At 36.0% G+C, this 16923-nt stretch overlaps 1 protein-coding gene across 2 annotated transcripts in view; it reads right to left on the reverse strand.

Annotated features, from left to right (window-relative positions):
- Window positions 1-16923, reverse strand: part of LOC126814503 (E3 ubiquitin-protein ligase RNF31) — a 384135-nt gene that overhangs the window by 84748 nt on the left and 282464 nt on the right. For both annotated transcript variants that reach the window (XM_050539678.2, XM_050539679.2), the window contains exons 16-17: window positions 16517-16612; window positions 3741-3855 (exon numbers count right to left, since the gene is read on the reverse strand). In XM_050539678.2, the coding sequence (XP_050395635.1) occupies window positions 3741-3855; window positions 16517-16612 (211 nt within the window). The remainder of the gene's footprint in view (window positions 1-3740; window positions 3856-16516; window positions 16613-16923) is intronic.

The following is a 16923-nucleotide window of genomic DNA, read 5'->3' on the forward strand; positions in this document are numbered from 1 at the left end:
GTTGAAGTCTGCAACCTTGCTGGTTAAAAGTGATAATAACAACCAATAAGCATTGGGTTAAAGTGAGAAAAACACCCGATAAGCACTGGGTTGAAATGAGAAATACACCCGATAAGCACTGGTGTGAAGTGAGCAAAACAATCCATAAGCACTGGGTTGAAGTGAGCAAAACACTTGATAAAAACTTGATTGAAGTGAGCAAAACACCCCATAAGCACCGAGTCGAAGTGAGAAAAACACTCCATAAGCACTGGGTTGAAGTGAAAAAAACACATGATAAGCCCTGGGTTGAAGTGAGAAAAACACCCGATAAGCACCGGTTTGAAGTGAGAAAAACACCCTATAAGCACCGAGTTGAAGTGAGAAAAACACTCCATAAGCACTGGGTTGAAGTGAGAAAAACACCTGATAACCACTCGGTTGAAGTGAGAAAAACACCCGATAAACACCGGTTTGAAGTGAGAAAAACACTACATAAGCCCTGGGTTGCAGTGAGAAAAACACCTGATAAGCCCTGGGTTGAAGTGAGAAAAGCACCGGTTTGAAGTGAGCAAAACACTCGATAAGCACTGAGTTGAAGTGAACAAAACACTCAATAAGCACGGGGTTGAAGTGAGCAATACACTCGATAAGCACCGAGTTGAAGTGAGAAAAACACCCGATAAGCACTGAGTTGAAGTGAGAATAGCACCCGTTAAGCACTTTGTTGAAGTGAACACTTCGTTGAAGCCTAATTTGCATATTTGGCATGGCTTCTTCCTCACTTCAACATTATTTCTACCTTCTTTATTTTATTGAAAATTTGAAGTGTTGTTACGGAAGTGTGGTAGAAATGAACATTTCAGATATCAAATTTTTCGCTTCGAGCACGTCTCGGTTTAGTGTCACCCACACTTTATATGGATGGCGTGAACAAGACAGGCGCCCCCCCCCCCCTCCTCGGCTCTTTAAAAGACACGTGTTGTTGTGGGGTTTTTTTTGTATTTGTACCTTCTTGTGCGGCTTCTCTTCTTGTTTTTCGTCAATATGATTACCGTTAGCGGTGTTAAAATATTATGTACTGATGGGATCAATGTTATTTACTGCCAATTTACACGTGTACATTAACATAATGGAAAGGGCGCCGTAATGGAAACATGATTGACAATATGCATCGACGTAGACACTGTGGTCCGAAATGAAAATACCCAGTAAGGTATCAGACTGATAGGGTGCATGTACACGATTGGCAACTTATTTTTGGTCGAAGCCAATCACATACAATTTACTTGGTGTTCTGCATTAACTACGTTAATTCATTTGTGATTTAAAGAAGATATATTACCGGGGATGTGATTTACCGATTCCCGATTGTATAATTACCCGGGACGTGATTTATCGATGTATTTGTCAATGTTGGAATTACTATTTTTAATGGATAACAATACTACGACCACGGTAAGGTGAGCATCTATGTGTGCCTTTTTTTACATTTATCTTTTTTAATTGTACTTCATATGTAAATAATCGTAATTAAAATGAACCTAAACAGATCGGATAAACACCTCGCGGGAAATTAAACGACTCGTCTAATAAGTAAATAATAATAATAATAACAATAATGTATTTATATAGCGCCTATTATCCAGTAAACTGCTCAATGGCAGGCATTGAGTTGTCTGTCACAAGAAATGATGTTATATTGAAGTAAAAAGATGAGTCTTTAGTTTCTTTTTGAATTCTGCGATAGTTCCTTCTTCTTTCACATGTTGGGGTAGCTTCTTCCACAGGACTGGTGCTGCTACATAGAAGAAGGCCCTATCACCACACGATGCGAGATTTGTTCTTGGAATATCAAGTTGTTGTATATTTGATGGCCTGGTTGTTCTTTGATGGGATTTAATTCGAATTAAGTCCTGGAGTTAGCTCGGAGCTGTGGCATGAAGACACTTGTACGTAAACAGTAAAATCTTAAATTCTGTACGTTTCCTCACAGGTAGCCAGTAAAGCTCCTTAAGAATTGGCGAAATGTTATCAGGAAGTTTGGTTTTAGTAATAATTCGTGCGGCTGTGTTTTGAATCTTCTGTAGACGATTTAATGAAGTTGTTGGGAGACCGTAAAGTGGGGAGTTACAATAGTTTAGACGAGAAGGTATGGAGGCATTGACAAGAGTTTTGGTTGAATCTACATCAAGATATTTTTGAATTTTACTAATCTGGCGCAGCTGACGGAAACAAGATTTGATTACAGAGGAAATGTGTTTATTAAAGTTCATGGATGCATCGAAGATAACACCTAGATTTCTGACTGATTCGACAACAGGAATTACACAATCTCCAATAGATATTTGACTGTTGTTGGAATCTGCTGTGAAGGTTTGTATGCTCGGTCTTGAGATCGAAAGAAATTCTGTTTTGTCTGAATTAAGTTTCAAGTAGTTTTCATGCATCCACACGCCGATTTTTTCAATACAGTTTTCCAGTTGGTGTTTTTTCTCTGGGACGTCGCAAGGTGGGCCTCTGAGATACAACTAGGTATCATCAGCAAAAAGGTGAAAATTCGCATCACATTCCCTGATAAAAACGCCAAGAGGCAGCGTGTAAACTGTGAAATGAATTGGGCCGGGGACTTATCCTTGGGGAACCCCATACTGTAGTACTGTTGGGTGTGATTTGCACCCCCAACACACACTAATTACGATCTGCATGTTAAGTAGGATCTGATAAGCTCCAATGACGAATCGGATAGCTTTATTCTTTGCGTTAAGCCCTGCAGGAGACGTTGGTGATCTATGGTGTCGAATGCGGCTGATAAGCCCAATAATACGAATAGAATAACATGTTTTTTGTCCATGGCTCGAAGAATATCACTGTGAACCCTTGTTAGGGCAAGGACCGTCTCTGTACTATGCAGATTTCTGTAAGCAGACTAGTATGTTTCTAGTAGATTATGTTGATTCATGTAAACGCGGTATATAAGTGAACGGGTCGTCTATAAACGCCTCTCGGAGAAACTAAACCAGTTACCATTAAACTAAGCCATAGTACTAACTAAACCAATTTTGTAATTGTCAAACGACTTTTATCAATTATCGAACGATGTTTTGAAAATTCCATTGTTACAGTGGGAAATGAATCAAGATTCAACTTGAGTTTGTCCAAATTCAGTCTTATTCCAACACTTCTGCACCTTTCCATGAGATATAACATCACTTGGTAAAGATTGTGTCTAGACGATTCCTGATTATCACTAATACCAAACATCATGATATCGTCAGCAATAGAATAAGTTTGTTTCAGTCCTTCCAGATTTTCTCGAAGTTTGCGATAGAGGCCATAACTCAGCAGTAATTATCGGAAATCGTTGAAAATTAAATTTAAAGTCAATTGGATATTAACTTTAGCCTCTAGAGCGTCCACAATATTTTTCAAAGTGATCAAGGACCATAACTCTGGCAGTAATTATCAGAAATCTTTGAAAATCAATAGGGTTCTTTTCTTCATCTCATGATCTTAAACACTGTGTATAACTTTAAAGTCAATCTGACATTAACTTTAGCCTTTAGGGCGTCCACAGGGAATTGTGGACACCGGACGGACGGACAGACGGGGGCGACGACAATATACGACCACATTTCAATGTGTGTTATAAAAATATGTTAAAATTCTGAAGAGGCTGAAAAACCACAGACATAGGTGACGAAAATTTTATTCCACATTAAATGTGAGCAAATAAAAATATAATGCGACATAAAACATACCTATTCCATTTTCTTCTAGATGTTTTGCTAATCCAAGTGCCTGATTAGTGGGGTCATTGTCGATCTTCCATTGTTCAAAGTCCTCACAAGATATACCGTTGTGTGCATCTTCCCACTAAAAAAAAGATAGGTTGTCAGGCAACGAAACATACACCCGCCGCAGCGAAGTCGTCCGGGCAGTCAACAAGTGTTATCAAATATTTTTTCTTTTGTCCGTTATTATGAAAACATTTACAGCACATAACAATCGGATTACAAGTAATCATCCATGAAGTAATTATTAAAAAACATTAGAATTTGTTTCGATTGTTTGTCTCATGACCTTAAACAATTTATATGAACTTTAGCCTCTACTAGAGCGTCCACAAGTAAAAAAATTGGTAGTCTGTTACCATATTGGTTAGGACTAGTTATCTCCCTTCTACTATCAAAAGTATCTCCATAAATTTATAAATATAACGATTTTACGACTTTTTTCAAAGATTGTGGCCCTTTTTGGGCCATTTATACTATTTTCAGGCTTTTAATTTGGATTCAGACCCTAGGCCACCGTTTGGACTTAAAGGCCCATATTTTCGAACAGTGTCTAAAATAATCTGTGATTAGGTCTAATCAGTAACTAGCTAGTTAAATCACAGACAGCCACTCGGCTTTGGCCCTACTATGGCCCACATACGACAGCACATATCGCAGCGCAGCCAACCACTGGAAATTCCAGAGATTTTGACCACCGGAAGGATGCCTCAGCAGTCAAAAAAAGTCAAAATAGTCAATTTAGGTTTTTAGTGTTGCGGTCATTGTAAGGATAATGTGTATAGTGCTAACACCTATCACATACGGAAGAAGCGATAAGATCCCTTTGCATTTGCAATTTCAAAATTAATCAAAACCAAATTTAAATTCGAAAATGGTTTTTATTTGTTAAAACTCTTTTTTTTAATCGGATCAAAATGGGAGTAAAGCACAGAACCCGGGGTGGTAATAAGCGTATTGTGTCCAAATTTCATGGTTCTCGGACAATCCGTTCCGGTGTCGTGGCGAAATTCCCCTTCGGGGTGGTAATGGGCGTACTGTGTCCAAATTTCATGGTTTTCGGACAATCGGTGCCGGTGTCGTGGCGAAATTCCAATTTCTTCCGCTTCAGAATCCGTAAATTCACGAACGACAGGAAACGTGTCAAGAACAAACGACCTGAACGAATGCAGGTATCGCCTTTAAATTTTCACGGCACCTAGGTACCAACGTGAAAAATTCCTAGCCGGAATTTGGTAGTCATGGTACCTTTGGTTCCAGCGTCGCGCATGCACGAAGTCAAATGAGCCTTTAGTTGTTTTGATTTGGTGAAATCTGGCGTAGTTATCACTTTTTTCGCAAGATCTCCATTTTTTTTTAATTTTTACGAATTTTTTTTCTCAAAATATCGGAAATTTTTTCGACTACTTCCGTTTTTTGGATCATTGTCGGGATAGCTTTAATAAACATCCATTGACCTGTTTTCAAAACAAAAAAAAATAGAAGAGCATTTTCAGTAATTTAAGGATTTTTTAACTTTTTTCAAAGATTGAGGCTCTTTTTGGACCACTTATGTTATTTCGACTTTTTTCAAAGATTGTGGCCCTTTTTAGACCATTTATACTATATTGAGGCTTTAAATTTGGATTCACACCCTAGACCGGCGTTAGGACTCTAACAGAAGTTTAAGAAATTAAATAAAAGTAAATGAAATGAAATGGGGTTTAACGTCCTACTGTTTTGCTCCGAAGTGGGCTAATGAAGACGAGCATACGCCATACAGTGTGCTATGAGGAAAATTTTGCCCGGACAGCGGCACGACGGCCTACTCTTATATCGAATTCCAACTGTCAAGGGATCTTTTACGTGTACGCCAATGTGTACACGGGACCTCGGTTTTTCGTCTCATCCGAATGGCCCTCAGTCCTGCATCACTGACCTCGAGCCTAGCGAGCCAGCGCCTTACCCACTTAGCCACCGCGATCCCCCTTAAATAAAAGTAGTTTTCGAGATAAAAGCGCCTGAATAGTCTTCAAAAAGGAAAATACTAGATTTTCAGCGTCCTATAATATATTGCCTAACCAGCGAATTTTTACCATTTGGATGCCAGGAGCCATAAATTAATTAATTAAGTACTTGACGTACGCTTCCATCTAACTGATATCGCAGACAAGAAATTGGTGTTTATCTAATCTGGACTTATAGGACTCATGAGTAACAGAAGTTTAAGAAGAGAAATCATAAAAAAAAGTTTTGGAGTAATAAGCGTATGAATAGGCTCTAAAAAGGAAGATACAACATTTTCGGCGTCCCATAATCTATTACCTAACCATTGCATTTGTATCATTTGGATGTCAAATAATAGCCCATTATTAAAGCTACACACCGATACCTTATTTGTTTTGATTCGATGACATCTGGCGTAGTAATCCCTTTTTTCGCTAGAGCACCATTATTTTTTTACTTTTTATGATATTTTTTCGACTACATACGGTTTTTGGATCATTGTCGGGATATTTTTTTTTAAGTTATGTCGATACTTAACTTAATGTAACAAAAGGGTCAGAAACATCCATTGAGTATTTTTGGGGAAAAAAGATAAATAAGGGAGTATTTTCAATAATTTGACGATTTTTCAACTTTTTTTCAAAGATTGAGGCCATTTTTGTACCACCTATATTATTTCAATGTTTTTATTGTTGGATGCACACTCTAGACCACCGATAGGAATTTGAGTAAAAAAAAGTTTAAGAAAAATCGTAGGCGTCGTATTCGACAAAAAGGGAGTCTAAGAATGCTCCAAAACGGAAAATACTAGATTTTCGGCGTACCATAAATTGTTTCCTAACCATCGTATCATTTATATGTCATAAGATAGTCCATTTATGGTACTATCCAAAGCCACGTTAATTGTTTCAATCCGCTGATATCTGACGAAGAATTCAAGTTTTTGGCGAGAGCACCAAATTTTTTACCTTTTTTTTTCGTTATTTGAACAACTTCCGGTATACGAATCATTGTCGAGATAGTTTTAACAACCGGTTTTGGAACTTGAATGGTAGCAGGGCTCTATTATTATATACTACAATATCTGATCAGATAAAATCCCTCCTGAGAAATCCTATGTTCAAAAGTGTCAAAAATATCAAAAGGTCAAAATATCAAAAATTAAATTTCAATAACTCAATAGAATATTATACATGGTTAGAATCGTAATTAGGATAGCTATCTGAATTTATAATTATTTTTTTTGAAAATCTGTTAAAATAAAGAAATAATAGAGCATTTGCTAAAATTTGACGATTTTTCAACGTTTTTCGATTTTCAGTCCGTTATTTTAGCTATTCCAGACATTTCAAAGTTTTATTGGATGGATTCACGCACACGACTACCGGAGGGACTCTCGATGGGGAAAGTTTAAGAAAAATCCTTGGAGTAGTTTTCGAGATACAGGCATCAAAAAACACCCCAATTCAGAAAATACTTGATTTTCAGCATTTCATATTTTGCTGCCCTGTCATAGGATTCGTGTAAAATGGGTATCATATGACAGTCAAATCCCCGGGCCACCCAACGATACCTTAATTTCTTTAATCCTTTGATATCGGGTGGAGAAATCACGTTTTTCCCTAAAGAACCCATTTTTTGCGTTTTCTTCGAAATATCGGACATTTTTTCGACCACTTCTGGTTTCAGGATCCTTGTCAAAATAGCTTTATCAGTTGGTTTGGGACTATAACTTCACAAAATTGGCAGAAAATACGAAAAATAAAGGGTGATAACTCTGAATGAAAGTTATATTACTGGAATCGAATTGCCTTCAGGTATCCCAAAATGAAGGTCAAATTTGAAAATTTTGAAAAATTACAAAAATTGTCTCCTAAACAACGTATTTTCAAAAGCCATAGATGAATGTTCGAAATTGAACCAGCGGCTGCCAGGCAGGATACGCCCACATTTTCGAGAGATGGATAGAAAACAAGTTAAAACGAAAGTGATTTTTCCTACAATCAAGGGCCATAATTCAGGAAATTACAATTTGATATGCGCAAATATCGAAAGGAACCAAGATCTTTGAGTTATAAACTTACATTTCAAGTTTCAACAAAATCGGATAAAAATTGTGACCTCTATAGGGTCCACAACCTTGATATACTATATTTTTACGCTATTTAAGAACGAACGACGGCCATTTTGTCTGTCAGATTTGGGCCGATTTTCACGAAATTCGAACTCAGACGTCCTTGGGGTTTAACGGAGATATAAAATACGTTTTTTTAATCAGATAAAAATTATGACCTCTATAGGGTCCACAAGCTAAAACGCGATTTTTCGTACAATCAGGGGCCATAATTCATGAAGTTACGGTCCGATAGGCGCGAATATCGACAGGAATCGAGATCTTTGTGTTATAAACTTACATTTCAAGTTTCAACAAAATCGGATAAAAATTGTGACCTCTATAGTGTTCACAAGCTAAATACGTGATTTTTCCTATAATCAGGGGCCATAATCCATGAAGACCTGCTTGGCAGTGCTGAATCGGCTTTCAGGCAACAGACCCAAAGAAAGCATACGCAAGTCCATTCACTGGGCTATCGAACGATACTTTAGCTCTTTTTATCTGGTAATATCCAACGGAGAAATGGAGAGAAATTTTATTTCAATAATTCGCTTGCTCATCGGGGTCTTTAGCAGTGGGAGGAAACCGGAGGACCCGGAGAGAAAACCCACGAGGTTGGACATGCGACCCTACTCCTTGTCACGTACATCCGGGGATTCGAAACCACGCCCGTTGACTCAATGACATACTTTATGATACAGCGCGCGCGTGTTAACCATTCACAACCCCCCCCCCCCTCAAGGAAAAATGGCGTTTTTAGCATAAATCTTCATTTTTTTGCATTTTCTTTTTCAAAATATCGGATTTTTTATCGACTACTCCCGTTTTACGTATCAATTTCGGGATAGTTTTAAAACGTGGCGTTGCCCTTGAATCTTTCTGTACCAGAAGATTCAGAAACATCCATTGAGCAATTTTGAATAAAAAGAAAAATAGAAGAGTATTTTCAGTAATTTAACGATGTTTTTCAAATTTTTTAAAAGTTTGTGGCTCTTTTTGGACCATTTAAATCATTTCAAGTCTTTTACATTTGGATGCACACCCTAACCTTTAGGTCCAATAGTCAATCCCCATATTAGTCGAGAAATTATCAGCTTTTCCTGCTTGGTTCGTCTCTTGTGAAAAGTGTAAGGATGATGGATGACCTGACAAAGGACAACATATAGCTAGAGGGGATGAGAAACCTAGGTCCTATGTACGCATTTGCTTGCACGTAACACAACCCAAGACAATTGGAATACAAAATAAGTTCCCTATAGCGCTGCTGTTCGGCAAAAAATCCTTCATACCACACTTGTTAAAAAATAGATTTTCACAATTTTCTAAATTGATTATCTATTTCTGGTGATGTGCACCACTTTGATGCCATTTTCTACCTACTACAACTCTGGTAGTAATCTACAGAAATTGTTGAAATTTGACAGGCTTTTTCGCTTTACTAATTTAAATAATGCATATAAATTTCATACAGATCACATGATCACTTTTGTCATTCAAACGTTCACAATCGCCATAACTCTAGAAATTATTGACGGAAATTGCTGAAATTCAATAGACATGTTTCACAAATTTAAAAAATGCATATAAATTTCATACATGATAACTATCATCAATCGATCATTAACAAGCTTTAACAAAGTGAAACAAAGGCAATAACTCTAGAAGTAATTATTGTAAATTGCTGAAATCAAATAGGCTTTTTCGTTTCACTAATTTAAATCATGCATATAAATTTCACAAAGATCGGGTGATAACTTTTGGCGTTGGATTTTTCAAAAGGTTCAATAAAGTGAAACAAGGGCCATAACTCTAGACGTAATAAACGGAAATTGCTGAAATTCAATAGGCTTCTTCGTTTCACCAATTTAAATAATGCATGTAAATTTCAGAAAGATTGGATGCTAACTTTTGGAGTTCGAGCGTTCACAAGGTTCAATAAAGTGAAACAAGGGCCATAACTCTAGACGTAATAAACGGAAATTGCTGAAATTCAATAGAATTCTTCGTCTCACTAATTTAAATAATGCATATAATTTTTAGAAAGATCGAATGATAACTTTTGACGTTAGAGCTTTCGCAAGGATCAATAAAGTGAAACAAGGGCCATAACTCTAAACGTAATAAACGGAAATTGCTAAAATTCAATAGGATTTTTCGTCTCACTAATTTAAATAATGCATATAATTTTTAGAAAGATCGAATGATAACTTTTGACGTTAGAGCTTTCGCAAGGATCAATAAAGTGAAACAAGGGCCATAACTCTAGACGTAATAAACGGAAATTGCTGAAATTCAATAGGCTTCTTCGTTTCAGTAACCTAAATAATGCATATAAATTTCAGAAAGATTGGATGATAACGTTTGACGTTAGAATGTTCACAAGGATCAATAAAGTGAAACAAGGGCCATAACTCTAGATGTAAGAGAGAGGGAGAGAAATGGGATTTAACGTCCACTCGACACAAACTAGGTCATTTCGGGACTAACATATGGTTTAATTTTATTTACATAATTCGCTTGCGCGTAGGGGTCTTTAGCAGTGGGAGGAAACCGGAGGACCCGGAGAAAACCCACGAGGTTGGACAGGCGATCCTACTCCTTGTCACGTACAACCGGGGATTCGAAACCACGCCAGTCGACTCAATGACAGACTTTATGATACAGCGAGCGCACGCTAACCATTCAGCCATCCAACCCCCCTAACTCTAGATGTAATAAACGGGAATTCCTGAAATTCAATAGGATTCTTTGTTTCAGCAATCTAAACAATGCATATAAATTTCAGAAAGATCGGATGATAACTTTTGACGCGAGAGCGTTCACAAGGACCAATAGAGTGAAACAAGGGCCATAACTCCAGACGTAATAAACGGAACATGTTGTTAGGACTAGTTACCTCCCTTATATCATTACAAGAGTGTTCAATCAAATAGCGATTTTTCGACTTTTTTCATAGATTGGGGCCCTTTTTCGACTTTTTTCAAAGATTGGGGCCCTTTTTCGACCATTTATACTATATTGACCCTTTTAGATTTACATTCACGCCTTAAAGCACCGTTAGGACCCTAAGTAACAGAAGTTTAAGAAAAGGAATTATAGTAGTTTTCGAGATAAAAGCGTCTGAATAGGCTCCAAAAAGGAAAATACTAGATTTACAGGGTCCCATAATATATTGCCTTAATATTTGTATCATTTGGATGTCATAAGAACGTCCATTATTTGGGCTATCCAATTAGACTTTATTTGTTTAGATTCGGTGAAATCTGGCGTAGTATTCACTTTTTCGCAAGATCACCATTTTTTTTTTACTTTTTACGGGTTTTTTTCAAAATACCGGACATTTTTTTTCGACTACTTTCGGTTTTTTGATCATTGTCGGGATAGTTCTAACAAGATGTTTGGATACTTGACTTTCTGTACCAAAAGTTTCAGAAACATCCATTGAGCTGTTTTGAAAACAAAGAAAAATAGAAGAGAATTTTCAGTCATTTAAGGATTTTTTCTACTTTTTTCAAAGATTGAGGCTCTTTTTGGACCATTTATATTATTTCAATGCATTTTTTTTTTTGGATTCAATAGACCATCGATAGGACTCTGTTTAAGAAAAGTCTAAGAAATATCGTAGGCGTCGTTTTCGAGAAAACAAAACAGAAAATACTAGATTTTCCGCGTACCATAATTTATTTCCTAACCATCGAATTCGTATCATTTAGATATCATAAGATAGTCTATTCATGGGACTATCCGACGACACTAATATATGACGGAGTATTCGAGTTTTTAACAAGAGCGCCAATTTGTTTTACCTATTTTTACCTTTTTTTTCGTTTTTTAAACTACTTCCGGTATACGAATCATTGTCGGGTAGTTTTAACATCCGGTTTTGGAACTTGAATGGGCACAGGGCTTTATAACGATATACTAAATTAACCGATCAGATAAATCCCCCCTGAGAAATCCTATGTTCAAAAGTGCCAAAAATGCAAAAATGTCAAAATATCGAAAATTAAATTTCAATAACTGACTACATATTAAACATGGTTAGAGCTATTATGCCAGTTTTTTCAATTCATAACTTTTTTTTAAAAATCTGTTAAAATAAACAAATAATAGAGATTTTTCGACTTTTTTTAATTTTCAGTCCCTTTTTATCCTATTCCAGACATTTCAAATTCTTATTGGATGGTTTCATGCACAAGACTACCGAAAGGACTCTCAATAGAGAAAGTTTAAGAAAAATCCTTTCAGTAGTTATCGAGATAAAGGCGTCCAAAAACTCTTCAAATTAGAAATTAGAAATCGCGTTTTTCCCCCAAAGCAACCAATTTTTGCTTTTTTTTTCAAAATATCGGACATTATTTGGACTACTTCCGGTTTACGGATCGTTGTTGAAATTGCTTTATCCAAGAGTCTGATAATATAGCTTTACGATCCAGGAGTTTCAGAAACATCGATTGAGGCTTTCAAAAAAAAATGGGCAGATAATTTGAAAAATAAAGGGCGATAACTCGGAATGAAACTTATATTATTGGAATCGGATGGACTTAAGGTATCCAAAAATGTAGGTCAAATTTGAAAATTTTGAAAAATAACAAAAATTGTCTCATAAACAACGTGTTTTCAATTTTCGACGAATATTCGAAATTGAAAAATGTGAGATAGCCATTGTCTCAGAAAAGATTCAGTGTTTCCGAAAATGTCATTTGTTTGAAATTGAGTAAAGAATTGACGAAACCATGACCGATTTTCAATTATGGGACAACGTACAAAGTTCGACCACTTCCGTATGCGCAGAAGTTTCAAACATGGTCGATCAAGTAACCACCACATGGTTTCCCGATAGAAAACTTTTTAGTAAAAACAATAGTCTTTCAGACGAAAGTCTGAAACCCTAATAAATAATAATAATTTTAGTAAAAACGAAAGTCTGAAAGCCTAATAATAATTTTAGTAATCTCAATAGGCTTTCAGACCAAAGTCTGAAAGCCTAATAAATAATAATAATTTTAGTAAAAACAATAGTCTTTCAGACCTGCATGGCAGTGCAGAATTGGCTTTCAGGCAACAGACCGGAAGGAAGCATACGAAACTCCATTCAATGTTCTATCGAACGATACTTTAGGTCTTTTGATATGGTAATATCCAACGGAGAAATCGCGTTTTTGGCAAATATCTTCATTTTTATGCATTTTTTTTCAAAATATCGGATTGTAGCAAATAATTGGTAGTATGACTCCATCTAGCTTAAGACTAGATACCTCCCTTTATACCATTAGAAGTACATTAGATTTATACAAGTATAACGATTTTTCGACTTTTTTCAAAGATTGTGGCCCTTTTTGGACCATCTATACTATATTGAGGCTTTTAAATTTGAATCCACACCCTAGACCGGCGTTAGGACTCTAACTTATAGAAGTTTAACAAATGAAATAAAAGAAGTTTTCGAGATAAAAGCGTCTGAATAGGCTCCAAAAAGGAAAATACTAGATTTTCAGCGTCCCATAATATATTGCCTAACCAGCGAATTTTTACCATTTAGATGTCATAAGATCGTCCATTGTTCGGGCTATCCAATGAGCCTTTAGTTGTTTTGATTTGGTGAAATCTGGCGTAGTAATCACTCTTTTCGGAAGATCACCATTTTTTTATTTACTTTTTACGGGTTTTTTTTTTCAAAATATCGGATATTTTTTCGACTACTTCCGGTTTTGGGATCATTGTCGGGATAGTTTTAACAAGATGTTTGGATAGTTAACTTTCTGTAACAGAAGTTTCAGAAACATCCATTGACCTGTTTTCAAAACAAAGAAAAATAGAAGAGCATTTTCAGTAATTTAAGGATTTTTTTAACTTTTTTCAAAGATTGAGGCTCTTTTTGGACCACTTATGTTATTTCAATGTTTTTGTTTTTGGATTCACGTAGGACTCTAAAAAAGTTTCAGAAAAATGGTAGGTTTCGTTTTCGAGAAAAGGGCGCCTCAAAATGCTCCAAAACGGAAAATACTAGATTTACGGCGTACCATAATTTATTCCCTAACCATCGAAATCGTATGATTTATATGTCACATGATAGCCCAGTAACGGGGCTATCCAACGACACTTTAGTTCTTTTGGTCGGCTACTATTGGGCGGAGAAATAAGGTTTTTCGCAAGAAGGCCAATTTTTTAACCTTTTTTATATCATTTTCTGAATACTTTCAGTATGGAGATCATCGTCGTGATAGTTTTATCGTGACACCCAACGATACATTAATTTGTTTAAACCGTTGAAAATGGACGGAGAAATCGCGTTTTTCCCCCAAAGCAACCAATTTTTGCTTTTTTTTTCAAAATATCGGACATTATTTGGACTACTTCCGGTTTACGGATCGTTGTTGAAATTGCTTTATCCAAGGGTCTGACAATATAGCTTTACGATCCAGGAGTTTCAGAAACATCGATTGAGGCTTTCAAAAAAATGGGCAGAAAATTTGAAAAATAAAGGGCGATAACTCGGAATGAAACTTATATTATTGGAATCGGATGGACTTAAGGTATCCAAAAATGTAGGTCAAATTTGAAAATTTTGAAAAATAACAAAAATTGTCTCATAAACAACGTGTTTTCAATTTTCGACGAATATTCGAAATTGAAAAATGTGAGATAGCCATTGTCTCAGAAAAGATTCAGTGTTTCCGAAAATGTCATTTGTTTGAAATTGAGTAAAGAATTGACGAAACCATGACCGATTTTCAATTTTGGGACAACGTACAAAGTTCGACCACTTCCGTATGCGCAGAAGTTTCAAACATGGTCGATCAAGTAACCACCACATGGTTTCCCGATAGAAAACTTTTTAGTAAAAACAATAGTCTTTCAGACGAAAGTCTGAAACCCTAATAAATAATAATAATTTTAGTAAAAACAAAAGTCTGAATAATAATTTTAGTAATCTCAATAGGCTTTCAGACGAAAGTCTGGAAGCCTAATAATCTTAGTAAGCACTAAGAAAAATTGCACCCGGGCAATCGGAATGACTTCCCGTTCCAGAAGTTTCAGAAAAAAACGGATCAAGCCGTTTAAAAACGGGATGGATGAGAAAATGAAATGAAAATGTCGGGAAAGAACTAAGAAAGACAGGAAAATATCGAAAAAATAAATGAGATAACTTTGAACAGAACTAATATTTTTTTAATCAGATTGACCTCAGCTGTTCGAATATTTAGGTTAAATTTGTAAATTTTGAACATTAAAGACATAAATCGTCCTGCAAACAACTTTATCGGCACGTAAAAGATCAAAGGCGAAATTCGAAATTTTGAAATTTTCAAACACCAAAAATTCGACCTTGATCTCGTGCTATCATGAAATGTATTAATTTCAGAAATAAGAGACTCATTGAACATATTACAGCCTATTGTGTTTATTTTCACGTCCGTTCAAGTGGATTTTTCCGCTGTTCTTCATATTCAATTCTCAATGGAGACCATCAGTTGACCGAAATCAAAATTCTGTTCTGAACGTTTTTTAGGCATTCCTTCAAGGATTCAGAAAATGTAACTCCCATGTCTGTAAGTATAATAGCGCAAAAGCCTCGGTGATTTTATTTTTCAAGTTTCAAGATGGTGGCACTTCCGGTTCGATCGATAGACTTCATATTTTGTGTACGCATCAGTAACAGTGTTATATTTAAATGTAGTTATTTTTTTAAATCGGACAAAAAAAATTGTGAACACCAGAGGGACCACAAGCTAAAAAAAGCTATTTTTCGTATCAGAGGCCATACTCCTGGAAGTTACGGTCCGGTACATGCCAATTTCGAAAGGAAGAGAGATCTTTGGGAGATACACCTATTTTAAGTTTCATTAAAATCGGAAAAAAATTGTGGCAGACACACAGACAGAATCGACAACATACACATATGCTTCATTGCTTATGTTAAATATTTTTATACATGTGATGATAAAGATGGAAGTAAATGCAATCCATTATACATACTATATTCAAAAGAACCTTAAACTCACCTTGTTATCAAAAGTCTAATCACTATCTAATTGGAGTAATGATTTTTTAAAGGGTCCTTGAAAAGCCCTATATGACTCCAAATCAATCTTAAAACTGAACTCCGGTTGCAAAAATACCGAAATAATTAAATAAAAAAAAGTTAACGCCCCCAAGCCGCCATACTTGTTTCCAATTTATGGAATAAATATGGCGGACAATGAGGCTTGATATATCATATCAAGATTTTATTTACAGAATGGAAACAATTTAATGTATAAATTTATTTTCAGTAAATTTTCAATTAAAGCTAAATGTAAATGGAGAGAGAGAGAGGGAGGGTAACGTCCACTCGACACAAACTAGGTCATTTCGGGATTAACATATGGTTTAATTTTATTTCAATAATTCGCTTGCGCGTAGGGGTCTTTAACGGTGGGAGGAAACCGGAGGAGGACCCGGAGAAAATCCAGGAGGTTGGACAGGCGACCCCGCTCCTTGTCACGTACAACCGGGGAATCGAAACCCCGCCAGTTGTCTCAATGACAGACTTTATGATACAGCGCGCACACGCTAACCATTCAGTCATCCAACCCCCCAAATTTAAATGGTCTTATGGATGAAGGAAAATATCTTAATTAATGTAATCTTTTCATACCTTTTTTTTGCAATTAAAACAAGTTTTTTTTTTACAGTTATCGCATTTCATACACAGTCTAGTAAGACTTCCCGGAAAAATAAAGCCAAACTCACACTGAAAGAGAAGGTTATTAGTTTCATAAATAACGGTTAATATAAACATAAACATACATCCACAACAGCTGTAAACCTGAACAGATCATAATGGTTGAATTGTGATTCTTTTATTTGTGCCTTTATGTAATAGTCATGTAATGAGTAATGGAAGATTTCAAAGTAATGAGTAATGGAAATGTAATTAATTACATTTCAAATATTAAGACTCAAATTTTAGTATTTTATTGCGTATGGCTCTATTCTTTTGAACCTTAAAATAGACGAGAGAGAGAAAGAGAGAGAGAGATGGGGCTTAATGCCCCCACTCGA

The sequence above is a fragment of the Patella vulgata genome, chromosome 3, assembly GCF_932274485.2.
Source record: "Patella vulgata chromosome 3, xgPatVulg1.2, whole genome shotgun sequence".
Classification (NCBI taxonomy): Eukaryota; Metazoa; Mollusca; class Gastropoda; family Patellidae; genus Patella; species Patella vulgata.